Raw genomic sequence first — 17,805 nt, forward strand, 5'->3', positions numbered from 1 at the left:
GTGCACCCACAACCCCGGCAGACCTCCAAACCGGGCCGCAACCAAGCACGACCTTTGACCGCAGCTAGGGCACTGCAAGCGGCTCGGACCCAACCCAGTCCGCCTCCAACACGCCGAGGCCCGGCCCGGAGCCCCAGGTGCGGTCCGTTTACCTCCATGCCCCACAGGGATGTGGACGCTCTAATTCACTCAAAATTAAGAAAAATACTAAAGTAAAATAATTCTCTGTAGCCAATAGAGTTAATCGCCGCTTTCCAAAAATTGCCCCCATCTTGCAAACCACTTCACTCACACCGCCGTCGATCCATTTTCTCCGGCGATTTCTCCTCCAATGGCGACGGCGACTGCGGAGCGGATTCAGCTCGCGAAGCTCTGCAGCTGCAAGGATTGGTCAAAGGCTATCTGGATTCTCGATTCACTCCTTGCACAGTCATGCGCCATTCAGGATCTTTGGTAATTTGGATTCGTCTTAGCGTCTTTCACATTCGATTTGGATTGTGTAGACTTATGAGTTCGTTGGTAGCTTATCTGATCGTTCAATTTTTGGATTTTGTAACGTGTCGTGAATGTTCAGCAATCGAGCTTTCTGCAATAGCCAATTGGAGTTGCACAAGCACGTTGTCAAGGACTGCAATAAGTCGCTGCAGCTCGGTCGATTCATTCTTCCAGAATTATCAGGTAGTGCCTCCTGTACAAGCTGAAGAAGAGGATGATGATGAAGGAGTAGAAGAAGATGACAACATTGTCGAGGCACATGAGGAAGAAGACGTTCAGAGCATCTGTATCCAACCTCGACCTGCTGCAGAGGGTTCATCACGAGGCGGGGTTGGGAAGCTCGTGAGCAAAGTGTACAAGAGATTGTCCTCCAGGAAGAATAAGGGGGTTGAACCGTCAAAATATACTCCATCAGCGTATAAGTAGCAATTTTTCAGGTACTTTGTTTATTTAAGTTTTCATAGCTATGAATCTTCAATTGGTTACTAATTTCATTAGTATCTCCATTCCAGGAAGTCAGGCAGTGAAGAATGAGGGTGTAATTGTCCCAGGCATGATGGTGGAATTGCTCGAATTGATGGAACTGATTGTGCATTTGTTGCATATGACATGATATTTGGATATGTATGTTATGGTTTGGTGCTCAAATTCATGTTATTTATGTTCAATTATGTCATGTTTATCTTATATTCTTCATCAAATGGAAATTATTTATATCAATTCCACTGAATAAAAGAAAAATGTAGGTATAGTTGAAGTATAATCGCCCGATCGGGCGAACTCTCTGTACTCTGCCTGCTGAAAAGTTAGAGACGCATGAGAATTATGCGTCTTATACAGAGACGCATGAGGGTCATGCGTCTTATATAGAGACGCATAATGCTCATGCGTCTCTAACTTTTCAGCAGGCAGAGTACAGAGAGTTCGCCCGATCGGGCGATTATACTTCAACTATACCTACATTTTTCTTTTATTCAGTGGAATTGATATAAATAATTTCCATTTTTCAATACAACCATTTATTTAGATTGCAAACTCAATCAGTACAAAATATGTCCAAAGTTCAGTTAATACAAAGTCTTCAATTCATTCCAAAGTCTTCAATCCATTCCAAATTCTTCAATTTCTAACACGCTTTTTGTCCAACACTGTCTTCACGTACACAAGCCCTGTTACAACAGAAAGAGTACGATTTCTCATAGAACGAAAATATAAAATATACAAACATAAAAACATAAGGTAGCAATTATACCTGCGCTGCAAATGTGAATAACCCCTACATAACACGACCGACTGTGCAGTTTCTACGGTCATGTCCTTCTACGCCGCAATTCCTGCACTTGCGGGGCGCTCTCGGTTCATCTTCCTCGCGGATATCCATTTGATTAGGAATCCTCCTTGTTCTGCCTCGTCCGCGCTTTCGAGGAAGCAACTGCTCAGGGGTGATACGCAATTTCCATCCAAGATTTGCCCAATAGTCTTGGTGTCTTGGTGCTTGAAATGAGACACCATAGTACTGTGCTTCCCATGTAGCTTTGTGGTTGTGTTTATCAATGAGTTCAAAAATAGAGTTACCTCGATCTCTGGCAACGGTGCACGCATGTGAACAAGGGACTCTCCACATCTGCCACTTCCCACAACTGCACTTTGAATCCATAAACTCGACATCTTGTCTGTTATCGCCCTTTGCCTTTCCATTTTCAACACGTGGACGACTTCGAATTTGGTAATGACCTAATTCTCGGGCGACTACTGAACAGTAATGCATTTGCCCCTTCGCATCATTCGCAACAAGTTTGTCCCTCGCCCAGGGGGTCAACCGACCTTCGGTTTGTTGTATTTCTGTCTTTCTATCTGCCCACCATTCAACTGTTCGCCAAAATGTCAGATCAACCAAAACTCTTATTGGCAACTCTCTTACACCTCTCGGTACGTTGTTGTAGCTCTCTGACATGTTTGTCGAGGGCACCCCCCATCTCAGTTCATCATCGTAGCAAAGAGACCAGTTCTCTTTTTTGGCTTTGTTGAGCTCGTGTATCGCAATAAGACTTTCCTCCCGTAGTGCACGTCGTCTTCTCACGTACTTGCGTACTTGAGTTGTGACACCCAATGCCCATATCATGCCTTTTGCTTTTCCTCCCTTACCCTTTAGTTTTGTCAAGATATTTTTCCTCACATGGATCAAACAAAATTTGTGGTGACATATCGGCGGCTTTTTCCATTCATCTGAACGCATAGCCTTGAGGATTCCTTTGTGCCTATCCGAAATGATGCATACCTCCCTTTCGTACTTCACCACATGAATTCTGACATGATCCAAAAACCACTCCCAGCTGTCGCCAGTTTCTTCATCAACAATAGCATATGCAATAGGCAGACATTTCTTGTTTGCATCAACACCACAAGCAACAAGCAGCTTACCTTTAAATCTTCCTCGGAGGTGAGTTCCGTCTATTGTCAAAACTGGTTGGCACTCCTGGAAAGCATGTATAGCAGGCCCAAGTGCCCAGAACACGTAATAGAAGACTTTAGTACGGCCCTGGCTCAACAACTCGTTATGCCTCCACTCAACAATGGTGCCTGGATTCCTATACTGCAGTTCAAGCATGTAGCTTGACAAATCCCTAAATGACTCCTCCCATCCACCAAATACAATCTCTAAAGCCCTCCTCCGTGCATACCATGCCTTCTTATAACTGACTACCACATGAAATTTGTCATGAACAAAATTTCTTACGGCGGCGGCACTAAACTCGGCATTTTTTAGCAACTGATGGCGAATACACAAAGCAATCATTGGTGATGAAAAGTTAGCATGTCCTCTATCATTACGATGACCTTCACAACTATGGCGTCCCCGCCACTTCCTAATCTCCCACATATCATCATGGGCCATGTGTGTAACAGACACTTCCCACCGACATTCATTCGCTTTGTCAGCGTCGGTCTCGCTGATAATAGCTGTCCCATCTTCTGTCCTCCCATTTGGATATTTGCACACGGCATGCCACCTTCTTAATTTACTCTCAACCACCCTAAATTGCCGGTGTTGCCTCAGACTCCACATAGTAATAGCAGTCTTCACATGCAGCTTGCTATCAAATTTTGTTCCACCATTAATCCGATATGGGTGTTCTTCATCCCAGTACATGGTACTGCGTTCATTACCAACTTCAGGTACCTCAGTACGACCACTTGGCAGTTTGCGAAAATATTTCAACCCAGTGTGAACATATTCTGGAAGTGGTTGTTCACCTTGTACGACGGGTTTATACACTACCTCCTCATCACTAGAGTCAGCACCAGAATCATCACTTAAAATATCATCAGACGATGATGACGACAATTCTGGATCTGCAAGGTCTCCTCGTACAACATCAACATCAGCATGTTCTTGTACATTCTCTTGAGTATTCAATCCAACATCTGCAACGTCTGTTTGCTCATTCATACCGCAGTCGATGCTCATAGGTTCAAACCTCGTAGATGAACCAACACCATGATCAACAATTGGTGGGATTAAGGCATTTCCAACAGACGAATACTCAACAAATAATTCAATATGCCGAGTAGAATTTATAGCCGCATTGAACATATAAAACACACTTTGATCACTGTCAACCGCAGTACATACATAACTCGTACCGGTACCCAGGAAACAATGCCTCCAAGATATTTCGATGAAGTGTTGGTTGGAATCTATTCTTATCTTAGCACATATCATTCCTACTAATTCAGATAATGAAACACATGAATCCAATACGATGGAAGCTCTCGCACGAGGAGGATCATAACAAATGCCCACATGAGGAAGTTGATATATTCTACCACCCCAATATAAACTCACGAATACTTGCATGATTTCTGCAAAAATAAATATACAAACCAACAACAATTAAAGATAAATTTTTTCAATAAACCCTAAAATAGTAAGTTTACATAAATTTTTCAAAACCCCTACTAATATGCAAATAAACAACAAATAAGGGAGCAGTGTTGAAAGATTGAAGGAAACTTACCGAAATATGACGGGAATCGCCAAGAAATCGCCAAGGAAATCGCAACCTTTGTTGTCTGCGTGCGTGAATGAGGAGCTACTGCCTTCGCCGCTGGTTTAATTCGAAGTAGAGACGCATGACGCTCATGCGTCTCTCTCTAAGACGCATGAGCACCATGCGTCTTCAGTCAAATTTTAAAAAAATAAAAGACGCATGAGCGTCATGCGTCTGTCTTTAAGACGTATGACTCTCATGCGTCGTCAAAATAAAACGGAAAAAAATGAGAGACGCACATGCGTCTCTATAAAAGACGCATGACAATCATGCGTCTCATTAAAAAGAGACGCATGAGGGTCATGCGTCTCTCCCAAATCCGGAACAAAAAAAAAACGCAGTACAAACGAGGAATGATTAATGTACTCTAGAACTAAAGAAGAAAAAACCCAACGTATAATGTTATATTTCTTCTGGAAATTGTTATACTATGAAGCAAAATATTCTTCAAATCATACAATTGAAGAATGAAGTCAACGGCCGTATCAGGAATTTGTTGCAGCTATTTCAGTAAAATGAAATGTTCTGCTAATTTACGAGAATATATAAATTGGTTAGGGCTTAGGAGAAAGTGACTTGGAAAAGTTTTAGGGTCATTTATATGAGCCAAACTGCAAGACTAATTTCCCTTCTCACCTCTTGTAATAAATTTGTATCATATCTGGATTTTTTTTATATCTCAGTTCATACTTCTGTCTCATAACCTGCTCCTGGTGCCACAGATTTGCTTCTAAAATATTCGCCGGGATAACAAGATGCCACCAATTACTGGCATGTTGTTATCTCTTGAGATGTAGAACTTTCTAAGCACTTATTTTGGTATTTAACATGTGGCTTCTGTTCTGACATGGATTGCTAGGAGTTTTCCCTCCATAAACATCCTTTATTTTTTATTTTTTCAGTTACAAAAAATAAACCAGTGTTCTGTCATTCAAGCGTATGTTCATAACTTCATTTTATGAGCTTTCTCAATGTGTGAAGGATATGAAGTTATACACTAATATTCACTTTTTAAGGCCCACTTCTCATAGGAATCCTATTATCACATATATCTACATTCCATTGCTGAGTAGATCTCTTGCTGTGAACCTGAGAAATGGGCACATATAACGAGTTCTTGCACATGTTGAAATCGTTTGATGTGGTTTTCTGAATGCTTCTTGGAACATCAGTTCAAGGCTCTCTTGATTGGTTACCTTATATTATTCCCATATGTTATGTAAGTTCTAATTGATTTTAATTCTGCTGAAATTAGTCTGATTTAATATTATTATAGGCCATGCCTTTTCTGCTCTGGGAAGAAAAGAAGAAGCTCTTTTAGTTTGGGAACAAGGATACGAGTGTGCTGTTTGTCAGTCTGCCGATTTAAAACAACTTATGGAGCTGGAAGAGCTCATGAAAATTGCTAAGCAAAATGGTTCCATTCAGAACAGTGGTATGGGATCATCTGGGTCATCCTTTCTGCATCTGAATCTGTTGTTTCCACAAAATTAAAAGATGCATCAAACAACCATGGGAAATCCAATGGAAGAATACTGACACCTAGCAGCTCAACTCAACAAGTAGAAGCTCACAAAAACGGATCAAGTCTTAATATCAAAGGAGAGACTAGAGAGTTCTTTTGGCAGTCTATCAAGCACGAAACTTGAAAATCGTCCAATGGAAACCAACGGGATACAAAAGAACAAGAAGTCAGTTGTGAAGTCTGCACTGAACAATTCGGCAGAAACCAGCAGTGAATTGATTGATTTTTCTGATATATGCAGTGAGCCATTAAGCTTATCTGAGATACACAATGAATTAATGGATGATGCCAATAGGAGCAAAAAGTTTTGTGTTGCCAGGATATCAAAGAACAAGTCAATTAATGTTGATTTCAGATAATCAAGGGGAATTGCACAGGTAAATTTAATTTCATCTTCTGCCCAGAGATAATGATAATAATGTAAAAATGCACTGCTGTCAAAGGCATCCTGGAAGGGCTACAAACCTCCCTTAGTCATCAGTTGGTGCCTTGAATATATAAGTGTGACTTTTAATACTTTGAGTTTTTTATGCCGCTTCTTTAATTCTTCATCAGTGTCTAGTTCTGGTTTATAGTTTGTCATTCTATATCTTTAATTTTGCTTTTGGGTCATTTGTTGCTCTCTCACAGCCTAAATGCATATATGTACGCACACATAAGTAGTATCCATGCATGTGTGTAGCTCTGGGGTTTTGATCAATGGAAGACTACTGAAAACTTGATGTGTTACCACAACATACAATAGAAAAAATAGTTGCATCTTTAGGGTCATATCTGCAGTATCTCAAGAACAAATTCTTCCTTGGCTTGATGTACTTTCTAAATCAAATTGTATTGTTTCCTTCACTATTAATACTTCATTTTTATCTATAAAGTTGATAGCTTTTGAGCACATCATCACGATGACACTTCTGATCAGTGTCCAGATTAAGACGTGGAGAAGGTGGACTGGTTACCTCTCATAAGTCTCACGGCCCTGCATTGCAGATTCTTTCTAACCTCATCTATAAAATCCTCATGTTAACGAAATTATATAGAAATTTAAGGATGTCCTGACTCCTGACGATATCAGGGTACAGAGTCGATCCCTTTTAATTTTTGATGCTTAGAATAGAACTTGGGTGCCTTTTCCCCACAAGTCACTGTTGCTGCTCTGATAATGATCACACCGCAGTTCATATTTAGTGAAGAACTGAAGATGGTGCTCTGTTCTTTTGCAGGTTAATGAAGGAAAGTACGCTCATGCTATATCCATCTTTGACAAGGTTGATATCTACTATTCTTTAACCTGTCATCGTAAACTTAGTTTTACTCCACACCATTTGGTTCAAGGGAAGAGAATAAATCATTTGTTCACTTATCAATGTCTTTTGTACGCATCAGATACTACAAGAAGAGCCTAATTACCCTGAGGCCTTAATTGGAAGAGGGACGGCATATGCATTTCAACGAGAACTGCATGCTGCTATTGCTGATTTTACTAAGGTAACACATGACTGGGGTTGAGTCCTTTATGCGAGGTGTATTTATAGTTGATTGAAATCTCACGGCTATTTATGATAGGCGATAGAATCAAATCCCTTAGCTGGTGAGGCCTGGAAACGTAGGGGACAAGCTTGAGCAGCCTTGGGAGAATCTGCTAAGGTGCTCATTTCACATCTTGGTTATGCTTTTGCTTATGTTTATCATTTTATGTTGATTATTTTGAGTTTGAAAGTATTTACATTTGTATTTTTTTTAAAACAAATGCTGTACTTGTTGAAGTTCCTCGTTTGTTCAGCTGGTTTTCTGTGCATAAAGTTGTAAATCCTAGATCCCAATATTACCTTCAATACAACTCATAAACCTATTGACAGATATTTATAAACCTTTAAATGAATATTTTGACTTCAGATTAATGGGTGCATACTCCAAAAATTGGGTAACTTAGTATTGTTGTTTCTTTCCCCCTCGAGCAAAGCTTCTTTTTTATGATCATCTATCTTATGTTTGTGTACTGATATGTGTCTGCATCGGTAGATGCTTTGGTCTGATTTTCTTATATTTTTCATGCAATTGCAGACTTGACTAAAGCGTTGGATTTTGAACCCAATTCTCCAGACATATTGCATGAAAGGGGTACTTGCATTATTATAATATTAAAATTTTGTTTTTCACTCTTCAGCTTAATGTTTTTGAGGCACATGCTTAGGGTTTCCAAATATATTCTGATGGCTACTTTCTAGGCTAACTGTGCATGTGTCATAGCTAATTTAATTTGCAAAATGTAGCCATATGACACTATTGCTTGCCAGATGAAACTATCGTTAGTTAACAGCCAAAGATACCCATCTTGCCTAACAAGTCTTTCCCTGTTCACTTCAAAGCCATTTGGATGGTTTCTGTTTCTGTAGCTATACGCCTATACCTATGAAAAAAAATACTATTAATATCAGTTTTACAACCCGGTGAAAGCTACATAATTTAAAGATCATTGCAAAAGACATTCTGATTATGGATAAGAGAACATATGCAAGCTCTCAAGAAGAATTTAGAGGTGGATTTTCAGATATCATCTTGTGCAGCACTAACCTTACAGTTTGTAGATGGTGATTTTAGTATAATGTATGCAGGCATTGTGAATTTTAAATTTAAGGATTACAAAGCTGCTGTTGAAGACTTATCAACATGTGTAGAAGCTGATGATCAGAACCAATCGGCTTTGACATATTTGGTGAGCACACAAGATTTAACTGTGTTTGGATAATGGCGTCAATTAACTTGTCTCCAAACAATTATGTAGAGTTAAATTGTTGGTGTGACAGGGTTTGGCTCTATCTTCACTGGGTGAATATAAACTCCAAACAATTATGTAGAGTTAAATTGTTGGTGTGACAGGGTTTGGCTCTATCTTCACTGGGTGAATATAAAAGGGCCGAAGAGGCACATACTAAAGCAATCCAAATAGATCAAAATTTCCTTGAGGCTTGGACTCATCTAACTCAGGTAATCCATTAAAACATAGTTCGATAGAAATCTCTTTTTCTTTCTTTGTGCGTGCACACGTGCCTGCGTGTGTGTATAAAATCTTGTCCCGCTGGAAGAGTGCCAAAAAGAAGAAAATTTGTCAAGGTTTCTTGTTTTTTAGGTTGTGACCAATGAGTAGACTGCCATTTTGTATTGTACTAGTATTAACACCCGTGCTATGCACAGGACATAAAAGTTTCAAATTATAAATACAAAATAAATGAATATATAAAACCATAAACCATGTATGGCTATATCTTTCACCCAACTATTACATTGGTACGCACAAAAATATGGTCATTTTCATTTATGGAAAGTTATCCCAATTTATTACCCATATACATCAAGTTATTTATAACTTATACCACCATTAAAACATTACTTCAACTACTCTTCCCCCCTCTCATACTTTACAAATTTTATCTTAATTTCCATAGCATATTATATGCCTATATTTTTATTGAATGAAGAGAGTAATGTACATAAATATAATATTTTAAGAAGCATAAAAGAGAAATAGGAATCAAAGTTATAAAGAACAAAATCTTATCTCATAAAAGAATTCAAAATCAAATAAATTGTACCTTTTCATACTACCTTTAGTGTCCACAATCTTATCTCATGACGCAAATTATTTTGTCAGAATCTCATCCTATGAATATCATCACCCAAACACTATCATTTTACTTAAATAATATTTTAACATTTCTTGAATATATGTACTATGCAAGTTTAGAGAATTTGTTTTTCTTTCATCCAAAATAAAATTATAATAAAATTTTATATAGCTATACTATCTTAATAATAACTTATAAAAAAACTAAATGTCTCAATAAAAAAATACTTTAATCGCAACAAATATTATAATAGTAAGTACCAAATGGATCTTTAACACTATAGGTTTTAATGACTTAGCATAACTTATGATGTATGGCCAAAGACTAAATACATAGTAATTATTTATAATATATAAAATAAAATCAACTCAATTAGAATTATGTATACTAAATTTAACTGTAGAATTAACTGTAGAATTATGTGTACTAAATTTTGTATTATCCGATAATCACATTTTAGTTGACTATTTATTTCTTCCGTTTAATTTCAGACCGTAGCATAACTTGATATATATGGCCAAAGACTAAATGAGTTGTTAATATTGGAAAGAATAAATTTCTTACTTTCCACCATATACACGTATAAAACGTAAATTGCCACTTAAAATAACGATAATATTTTATGCATCTTATTTGTTTTGAATAATATGAAATTTACACTACTCTTATATTTAGAAGTTATACAAACTTTATAAGTTAGATTTAATTTTACATATATATATAATTTCATCTTATTCCGTAATTTATACAACTCTTTAGTAGTATTATTTAATTAATTAGAGACTAATTAAAATATATGAACTGAAAACTTTAATTGAGTAATTATAGGATGAAAATTGTAAACATTACATATTTGTGTTGTTATTTAGCTTGTGAATTAATTCAGAAAAAAAATATTACAATAAAGGATTAAATTGCAATTTTAACCTAAATAAATGGATGGCAAACTAAACTCTATAGCACAATTCCAATTTTAATCCAAATATAATGCTAATTAACATATACTACTACTTTTATAACTAAATTGTAAAAAAATGAAAAATATATATGAAGTAAAAATATACTAAATCCAATAAATTACCAAATTAAATCTAACTTTTAAGACACAATAATAACTAATTTAGGACTATATTCAATTAAAAAGAAAATCAATCAATGGAGTATAAAATTTTTCAAAAATCCAACTCAATAAAAACCTAAATAAACCCTACCAACCCTACGATAAAGCGCCTCCCTATTCTCCATCTCTCTCCCAATCACGCCTCTCTCTTCCTCTCCTGCGCATCCACACTCTCTCTCAATTGGCCTCGCCACCTCCCTCTCGTTGCCTTGCCTCGCCACCTCCCTCTCTCTGCCAATCGACGCCGCCACGCCCACCGCCGTGCTCGCCGGGTTTCCTTCCATCCTGCTTAACTGTCTGTTTGGTCGGCCATGGTGGCGTCGGATGGCTCTTGCAGAGTTGCAGTGCCTGCACCGCCGCCGCTGCCTCCGTCTCTTCCAGCCGCCGTTCCAGCCTTCTGCTACCTCCGTCCCTTCTGCCGCCGCTGCCTTTACTTTCCGGCCATGCATCTCCGGCGCTGGCCTCATCCCCGATGAAGTATCTTTTTCATGTTTCAGAATATAGAATTTAAAACCAATATTAAGTTATTCAAAGTTGCAGAAATGTATAAATTGAAAGATTCTACATAGATTTTTGTTAATTTGATATGTTTGTTCCTTTGCCAAAGCCATTGCCGGAGTTCTCGCCGGAGCCATCACCGGATTCCAAGCAAAACCACCCCCTATTTTGCAATCAGAAAATTAGAAAATTAGTCCATGATACATAAATGTAGATTCAACTAATGGCAGACTCTATTTAAAAGTGTTTCAAAACTTTCTCAAGAAGCTAGAATTTTATTGAACAATACTCAAAATAAAATAAAGAAATAAAAGCCACTTCATCTCCCCATTTTCCCTCCAAAAAGGGTATCATTGTCTTTTCACCAAACTGGCACTTTAGATTATGATAGATTTCTTATCATTTTGGTGTCTAGATGTTGGACCTTAATGATGCATGGATCATGGTGCTGTCATTATTCAACCTGGGCCTCTATTGTTATAATTTTGGAACAGTAAGGTAATCTTAGAACTAAACAAAGAAGAATTTGTTGCTTATAGATTGAAGAAATAGAAATATAGGATTGCAAGTTGACACTAAAGGACTATTAAGTAGTTGCTTGGTGAATGTTTCCCTATGTTGCTTTTATAGGACACTATATCTCTCTCTTTTTAAGTGCATTCTCTGCAACTATCTTGACTCACAACATGTATAGGCTAATGTAATATGCTGTAAATTATTTTAAAAGTTTACACTGTCTCTATCTGTTTCGTATACAACATGTCACGGTGCGATTTTGCTAAGGATAGCTATGCTGGGAACCACGACTAAGGTAGGATAGAGGATAGAAAGGGGCTATAATTTCTTACGAAATACTGAATTAACCTTGAACATTCATGAGGACAGACAAATTAAATAGAAATAGAAGGGTTTTGTAAGTTATATACAACCATTCGGTTGAAATGGAGAATGAATCACAGTGTATTGAGAGTGAATCACAGTGTATTTACTCAAAAGGTGACATCGTTTACTAACTAAAATCCATCAGTATTTAGAGGCTTGCAGCAGAAAACAAGGCGAGATATATGTATGAAGACATGTGTCTCGTAGTGGTTCTCTATCAAGATTTAAGACCACTAAAATGCTCCACTAGACACTTCATTATCAACCATTATCATGGTGCTGTCATTATTCCTCAGATATGACCAGTTTTACATCAAATTCTGCCCAATAATGTTGTTCAGTTTCCATGATTTATGTCTGTCAAGCCCAAGAAATGGGACTTCGGCCCGCACTGTTCATGTGAAATGATCAAGTTTTAAAACTTAACAAATGCGTGAGTTTTAATTCTGGGGCGATCAGATTTGAAAGTATTTGACGGTCAAAAGACGGATTTGCCCTAAAGAAATAGAAATGCACCCCCAACTACAGGGGTATACTCGTCCACCCACAATTCTCACTTGTCAAAACTTGGTTTAATTCATGGAAACTGAACACTAGTGGAGTGGTTTAATTATGTGGGCCCATATGTATCAAATCTGATCAGTTTTCTTTTCTAATAAAACCAATTCATGGAAACTGAACACATCCTTATAGTTACTAGTGAAAACATGTCTAAACTGTAACTATCTTAACATTTAACAGTAACACAATGGCTTTTCATCTAGAAAGGCACATGTTTATTAAAATCTTTTGTGAAACTAAAGTTCAACCGATCAGTTTGAGACTTGAAGTTCTTTTGTAACCTACTGTATCTGAATCCGGGTGCTTGGTGTAGAACTGTATAATTCTCGGTTATGTCATTCACAATGAATTGATACATCATATATAGACCTAGGGATTTTATACATGGTAAGATTTTCCTCAATCAAATCTCCCTAATTATTGTCTAAATATTTCGTTCAATCTTCTTCCTGATTTGATGCAATCTTCTCTGTTTCTTGCATGATACTCTCCAATCTCCAACACTCCCCCTCAAGTTAAGTTACGGGATTCCCGAAACTTAACTTGCCCAGAACTTCGTGAAAGTTCTTTGCAGATACGGCCTTGGTTAAGATGTCTGCCAGTTGATCTTCGGACTTTACATACGGAATCTCGACGATCTTCTCTTCAAGGTTTTCCTTTATGAAATGTCGGTCAATCTCGACGTGTTTGGTTCTGTCGTGCTGTACTGGATTTTCTGAAATACTGATTGCTGCCTTATTGTCGCAGAGAAGTTTACAAGTCTTCTGTGATTTAAGGTTCAATTCTTTCATCACTCTCCTAAGCCAAAGAATTTCAGTGAGACCACTTTTTATACCTCGGAATTCGGCTTCTGCGCTTGACAGGGCCACAACCTTCTGCTTTTTACTCCTCCAAGTGACCAAATTTCCTCCTACAAAAGTGAAATATCCTCCTGTCGATCGCCTACCAATTGGATTTCCTGCCCAATCTGCGTCAGTGTATCCATGGATGTCGAGATGTCCATTCTTCCGGAACAGTAATCCGTGTCCGGTGGTTCCCTTCAGATATCGCACTACTCGGAGTGCTGCCTCCCAATGCTCCTCCTGTGGATCATGCATAAACTGACTAAGCACTCCAACTGCATATGCAATATCAGGCCGAGTGTGAGAGAGATAGATAAGCTTTCCCACTAGTCTCTGATATCTTCCCCGATCAGTCGATGCTGCTCCTTTGATTATTTGAAGGCCGTGATTCTGCACCATGGGAGTATCTGCTGGTTTGCACTCAAGCATCCCGATTTCTGTCAAGAGGTCGAGAACATACTTCCGTTGACTGATGAAGATTCCTTTTCCAGATCTAAGTACCTCGATCCCAAGAAAGTATTTGAGGTCTCCAAGGTTTTTCATCTCGAACTCTGTAGCCAAGTGCCTCTTGAGGTCGCTTATCTCTTCCATATCATCCCCTGTAATGATCATATCATCGACGTAAATGATTAGACATGTGATCTTTTCCCCTCTTCGCTTGATGAACAGTGTGTGATCCGAGTTACTTTGTTGATAGCCGTATCGTTTCATCACATCTGTGAATCTCCCAAACCACGCTCTCGGAGATTGTTTCAGCCCGTATAAGGTTTTCTTTAACCTGCACACCTTGTTTTGCCCAAATTCCTGTTCAAAGCCCGGCGGGGCCTCCATATAGATCGGATCTTTCAATTCACCATGAAGGAAGGCGTTGGTGACGTCATACTGATGAAGTGGCCAGTCTCTGTTTGCTGCGACTGATAACAAAACTCTTACTGTGTTCATCTTTGCGACTGGAGAGAATGTCTCTGAATAATCCACTCCTTGAGTTTGCGTATACCCTTTCGCCACTAATCGAGCCTTATATCGCTCAATACTCCCATCTGGTCTTCGTTTAATTGTAAAGACCCACCTGCACCCCACCGTATGTTTCCCATCGGGTAACGGGCTCACTTCCCAAGTTCCATTTCGCTTTAGAGCTTTCATCTCGACAAGCATTGCATCTCTCCATTCCTTGCTTTTGGAGGCTTCTTCAAAGGTTCTTGGAATTTCTTCTTCACATAGCGCTGTATGAAACGCTCTTGCCATTTTGGACATGTTGGCTTCAGCAAAGTTGGCCACCGAATATCTGCTCTTCCTCCCTATTCGTTCTGGGGAGTACCTCTTGGGCGGAATTCCTCTTGTACTTCTTGGAGGGAGTACGTACTGTCCTGTGTCCTGATCAATAGAGGTGTCTTCTTCCTCTTCTACTTCTGCACTTGGTGAGTTAGGGGTAAAATCTGAATTTTCATGATTCGGACCAGATATTACCTCGGATTCCGTTACGGTTGGATCAGAGAAGCGCGGCGGAAGTGTCGGAACTATGGCCTCAGCAGACGGGATCGGCTCAGGAACAGTGCCAGCTTGTTCTGTTGGGTCCGAATCAAGGTTACTTGGCACATACCACCGAAGGGAGTCATTTTCTTGGGTCTCCCCCTGTCTCACACTCTCCCCCTGAGTCCCAAGGTGGTAGAAGAATTCGGTTTCAAGGAAGTTACAATTCATGGTGGTAATAACTCGTTTGGTTGTGGGGTCATAACACCTATAGCCTTTCTGGTTAATCCCATACCCCATAAAGACGCACTTAATTGCACACGGGGAAAATTTATTTCGTTCATGTTTGGGAATATGGACATAGACCGAACAGCCAAAGGTTTTGGGTGGTAAGGATAAGGCTGAGGGAATTTTGGTTAAGGTGGAAAGGTGATCAAGGGGAGTTTTCCGATTTAGTGTTTTTGTGGGTAGTCGATTAAGAAGGTAGACTGAGGTAGCAACTGCTTCAGGCCAAAAAGTAGGGGGAACTTTCGAGTCGAAAAGGAGGGCTCGGGTCATTTCGAGGATTATCCTATTTTTCCGTTCGGCTACCCCATTCTGCTCTGGCGTGTGAGAACACGAGGTTTGGTGAACTAACCCATTTTCGGCAAAAAAGTTTGTCATAGAGCTGTTTAGGAATTCCCCCCCATTATCGGATCTTAAAATTTTAATAGACGTCTGAAACTGAGTTTGAACCATTTTATAAAACAGGACGAATTTATCATATACTTCAGATTTATGTTTCATGAAATAAACCCAAGTAGTTCTACTGCAATCATCAACAAATATCACAAAGTATTTAAAACCAAAACTAGTTCCTATAGGCGCAGGGCCCCACACATCAGAATGAATCAAGGAAAAAACAGTGTCAACACGTGTATCATTTGGTTTAAACGAGTTTCGGTGGCTCTTGGCCAAAACACATGCTTCACAAGAGAAATTCTTTGGAACAAAAAGTTTAGGAAATAGGGATTTTAAATAACCCGGAGAGGTATGACCCATCCTACTGTGCCAGAGCCAAGTATCTTGATTAGTGGTCCCGTGAGCAAGCATCGCCGCACCATCTCGTCGAGCAATCTCATCCACAAAGTACAGTCCGCGACGCTCAGTGCCACGTCCAATAATCTTCCCCGTCCGGATATCCTGTAACATACAGAAGTTTGGGTGCATTAGCAATGAGCAATTCAAATTTCTTGTCACATGACTAATCGACATCAATTTCTGAGATAGTTCAGGCACATAGAGACAATTAGGAATAAGAACGTTGGGAAAAATTTCTATAGTTCCCGCCCCTTCTATTGGTGTTACTCCTCCACTTGCCGTTTTTATGTGTGACTTCGGAGTCTTATGAATTTCTAAAAAATCATTCCTGTCATACGACATAGTGTCGGTTGCCCCACAGTCAAAAATCCATCCCGTATCATTAACAATATCACAATCCTGGGCCTCAAATGCATATGATAAATTTTCTAGGGGGGCAAATGAGTTTCTGCAAATAATGGGGTCGATTCTGCAATTATCAATAACTTGGGGGCTGATTTGTCTACACTTATCCGGATGGGGTCTTTTTTCTGAATATCCAAAGTTGGTGGGTTTAATTGAAAGGCAAGGGTTATTAGGGTTAGGGCATTCCGTCCCCAACCCTTTACCTGTCTCGCCGCCTCCGTCGAGTCTGAGCGAAGCCACCATGGCTTCTGCCGTCTTCACCCCACTACCCCCGTCGCCTCGCCGGCCGCCGTCGGTTGAGAGACCGCCAGTAGCCGGTCCTTTCTCCTGGAACCCGGTTGTTTCTCGGCCTCCTTCGTTCTGGTTTCTTGCTCCGCTGTCGATTCCGATGGCGATCTTCCCCTTCCCGATCTTCTCCTCCTCCCACCACTCCGGGTATCCCACCAATTGAAAGCACGTCTCCTTCGTGTGTTTGTGCATTCCACAATGTGAACACCATAGTTTGGACTTGTCTGGTTTGTCGTTTCCCCGGCGGTTGGCGGCGGAGCGCGGCGGAGGTGGATGACCTCTGTTCTGTGGTTGTGATGGACGGTATTCTCGAGCTCCAAAACCGAATCCGACTCCCCCCGATGATGGTTCATTTCCGACCGCGACGGAGGCTGAATCGGACGTCGGTGACATGACTTTAAGTCGAGCTGCCTCCCGTTTCACCCATCCGTACGCGACGTCGGCTGAGGGGTAAGGTTCTTCCTTAAGGATTTCTCGTCGGATCCAATCGTATTTCTCATTGAGCCCGGTGAGGAATTTGAATAACCTCAATTCTGCTTTAATTTCTCTGTATTGTTCCACTCCCTTATCGCAACAATTAACTATTTTATGCGAGCACCGATCAATGTCGATCCAGAGGCCGTGTAATCGGCTCCAGTAGGCTTCCAGCGTTGAGTCCCCTTGTACTATTTTGCTCGCTTTGTTGCGCAGGTCGTATATCAAATACGAGTCCGATGAACTTGCGAATGTAACCGCGAGGGTATCCCATAGTGACTTCGCCGTCTGATGATGTGCGAAATCCGCTATGAGATTGGTCTCCATATTATCAATGATCCAGGAAAAGACGATTAAGTCTATTTCCTCCCAATCGGTGTATCCGATTTCGCCTGGTTTTGGTGGAGATGGAACTCCGGAAATGTGGCGGTAGACTCCTCGGCCGCCAATGGACACCTTCATCAGCCGTGCCCATAGTGAATAATTCGAG

The 17,805-nt window shown here is 39.8% G+C and overlaps 1 protein-coding gene and 1 long non-coding RNA gene across 2 annotated transcripts; one reads left to right on the forward strand and one right to left on the reverse strand.

The window, feature by feature from the left end:
* The first annotated feature begins 245 nt into the window (after nucleotides 1-245).
* Nucleotides 246-1,189, forward strand: LOC121774633. The gene is made up of 3 exons (XR_006044957.1): nucleotides 246-453; nucleotides 575-932; nucleotides 1,008-1,189. It is a non-coding gene; the product is annotated as an uncharacterized LOC121774633 (long non-coding RNA).
* A 582-nt stretch (nucleotides 1,190-1,771) lies between these two features.
* Nucleotides 1,772-4,219, reverse strand: LOC121774321. The gene is made up of 3 exons (XM_042171215.1): nucleotides 3,799-4,219; nucleotides 2,960-3,468; nucleotides 1,772-2,878 (listed from the first exon to the last, which is right to left on the reverse strand). Exons 1-3 carry the CDS (start codon nucleotides 4,217-4,219, stop codon nucleotides 1,772-1,774), a joined length of 2,037 nt encoding a protein of 678 aa, XP_042027149.1.
* Between the last annotated feature and the right edge of the window lie 13,586 nt (nucleotides 4,220-17,805).

This window comes from Salvia splendens, chromosome 17 (genome assembly GCF_004379255.2).
Source record: "Salvia splendens isolate huo1 chromosome 17, SspV2, whole genome shotgun sequence".
NCBI lineage: Eukaryota > Viridiplantae > Streptophyta > Magnoliopsida > Lamiales > Lamiaceae > Salvia > Salvia splendens.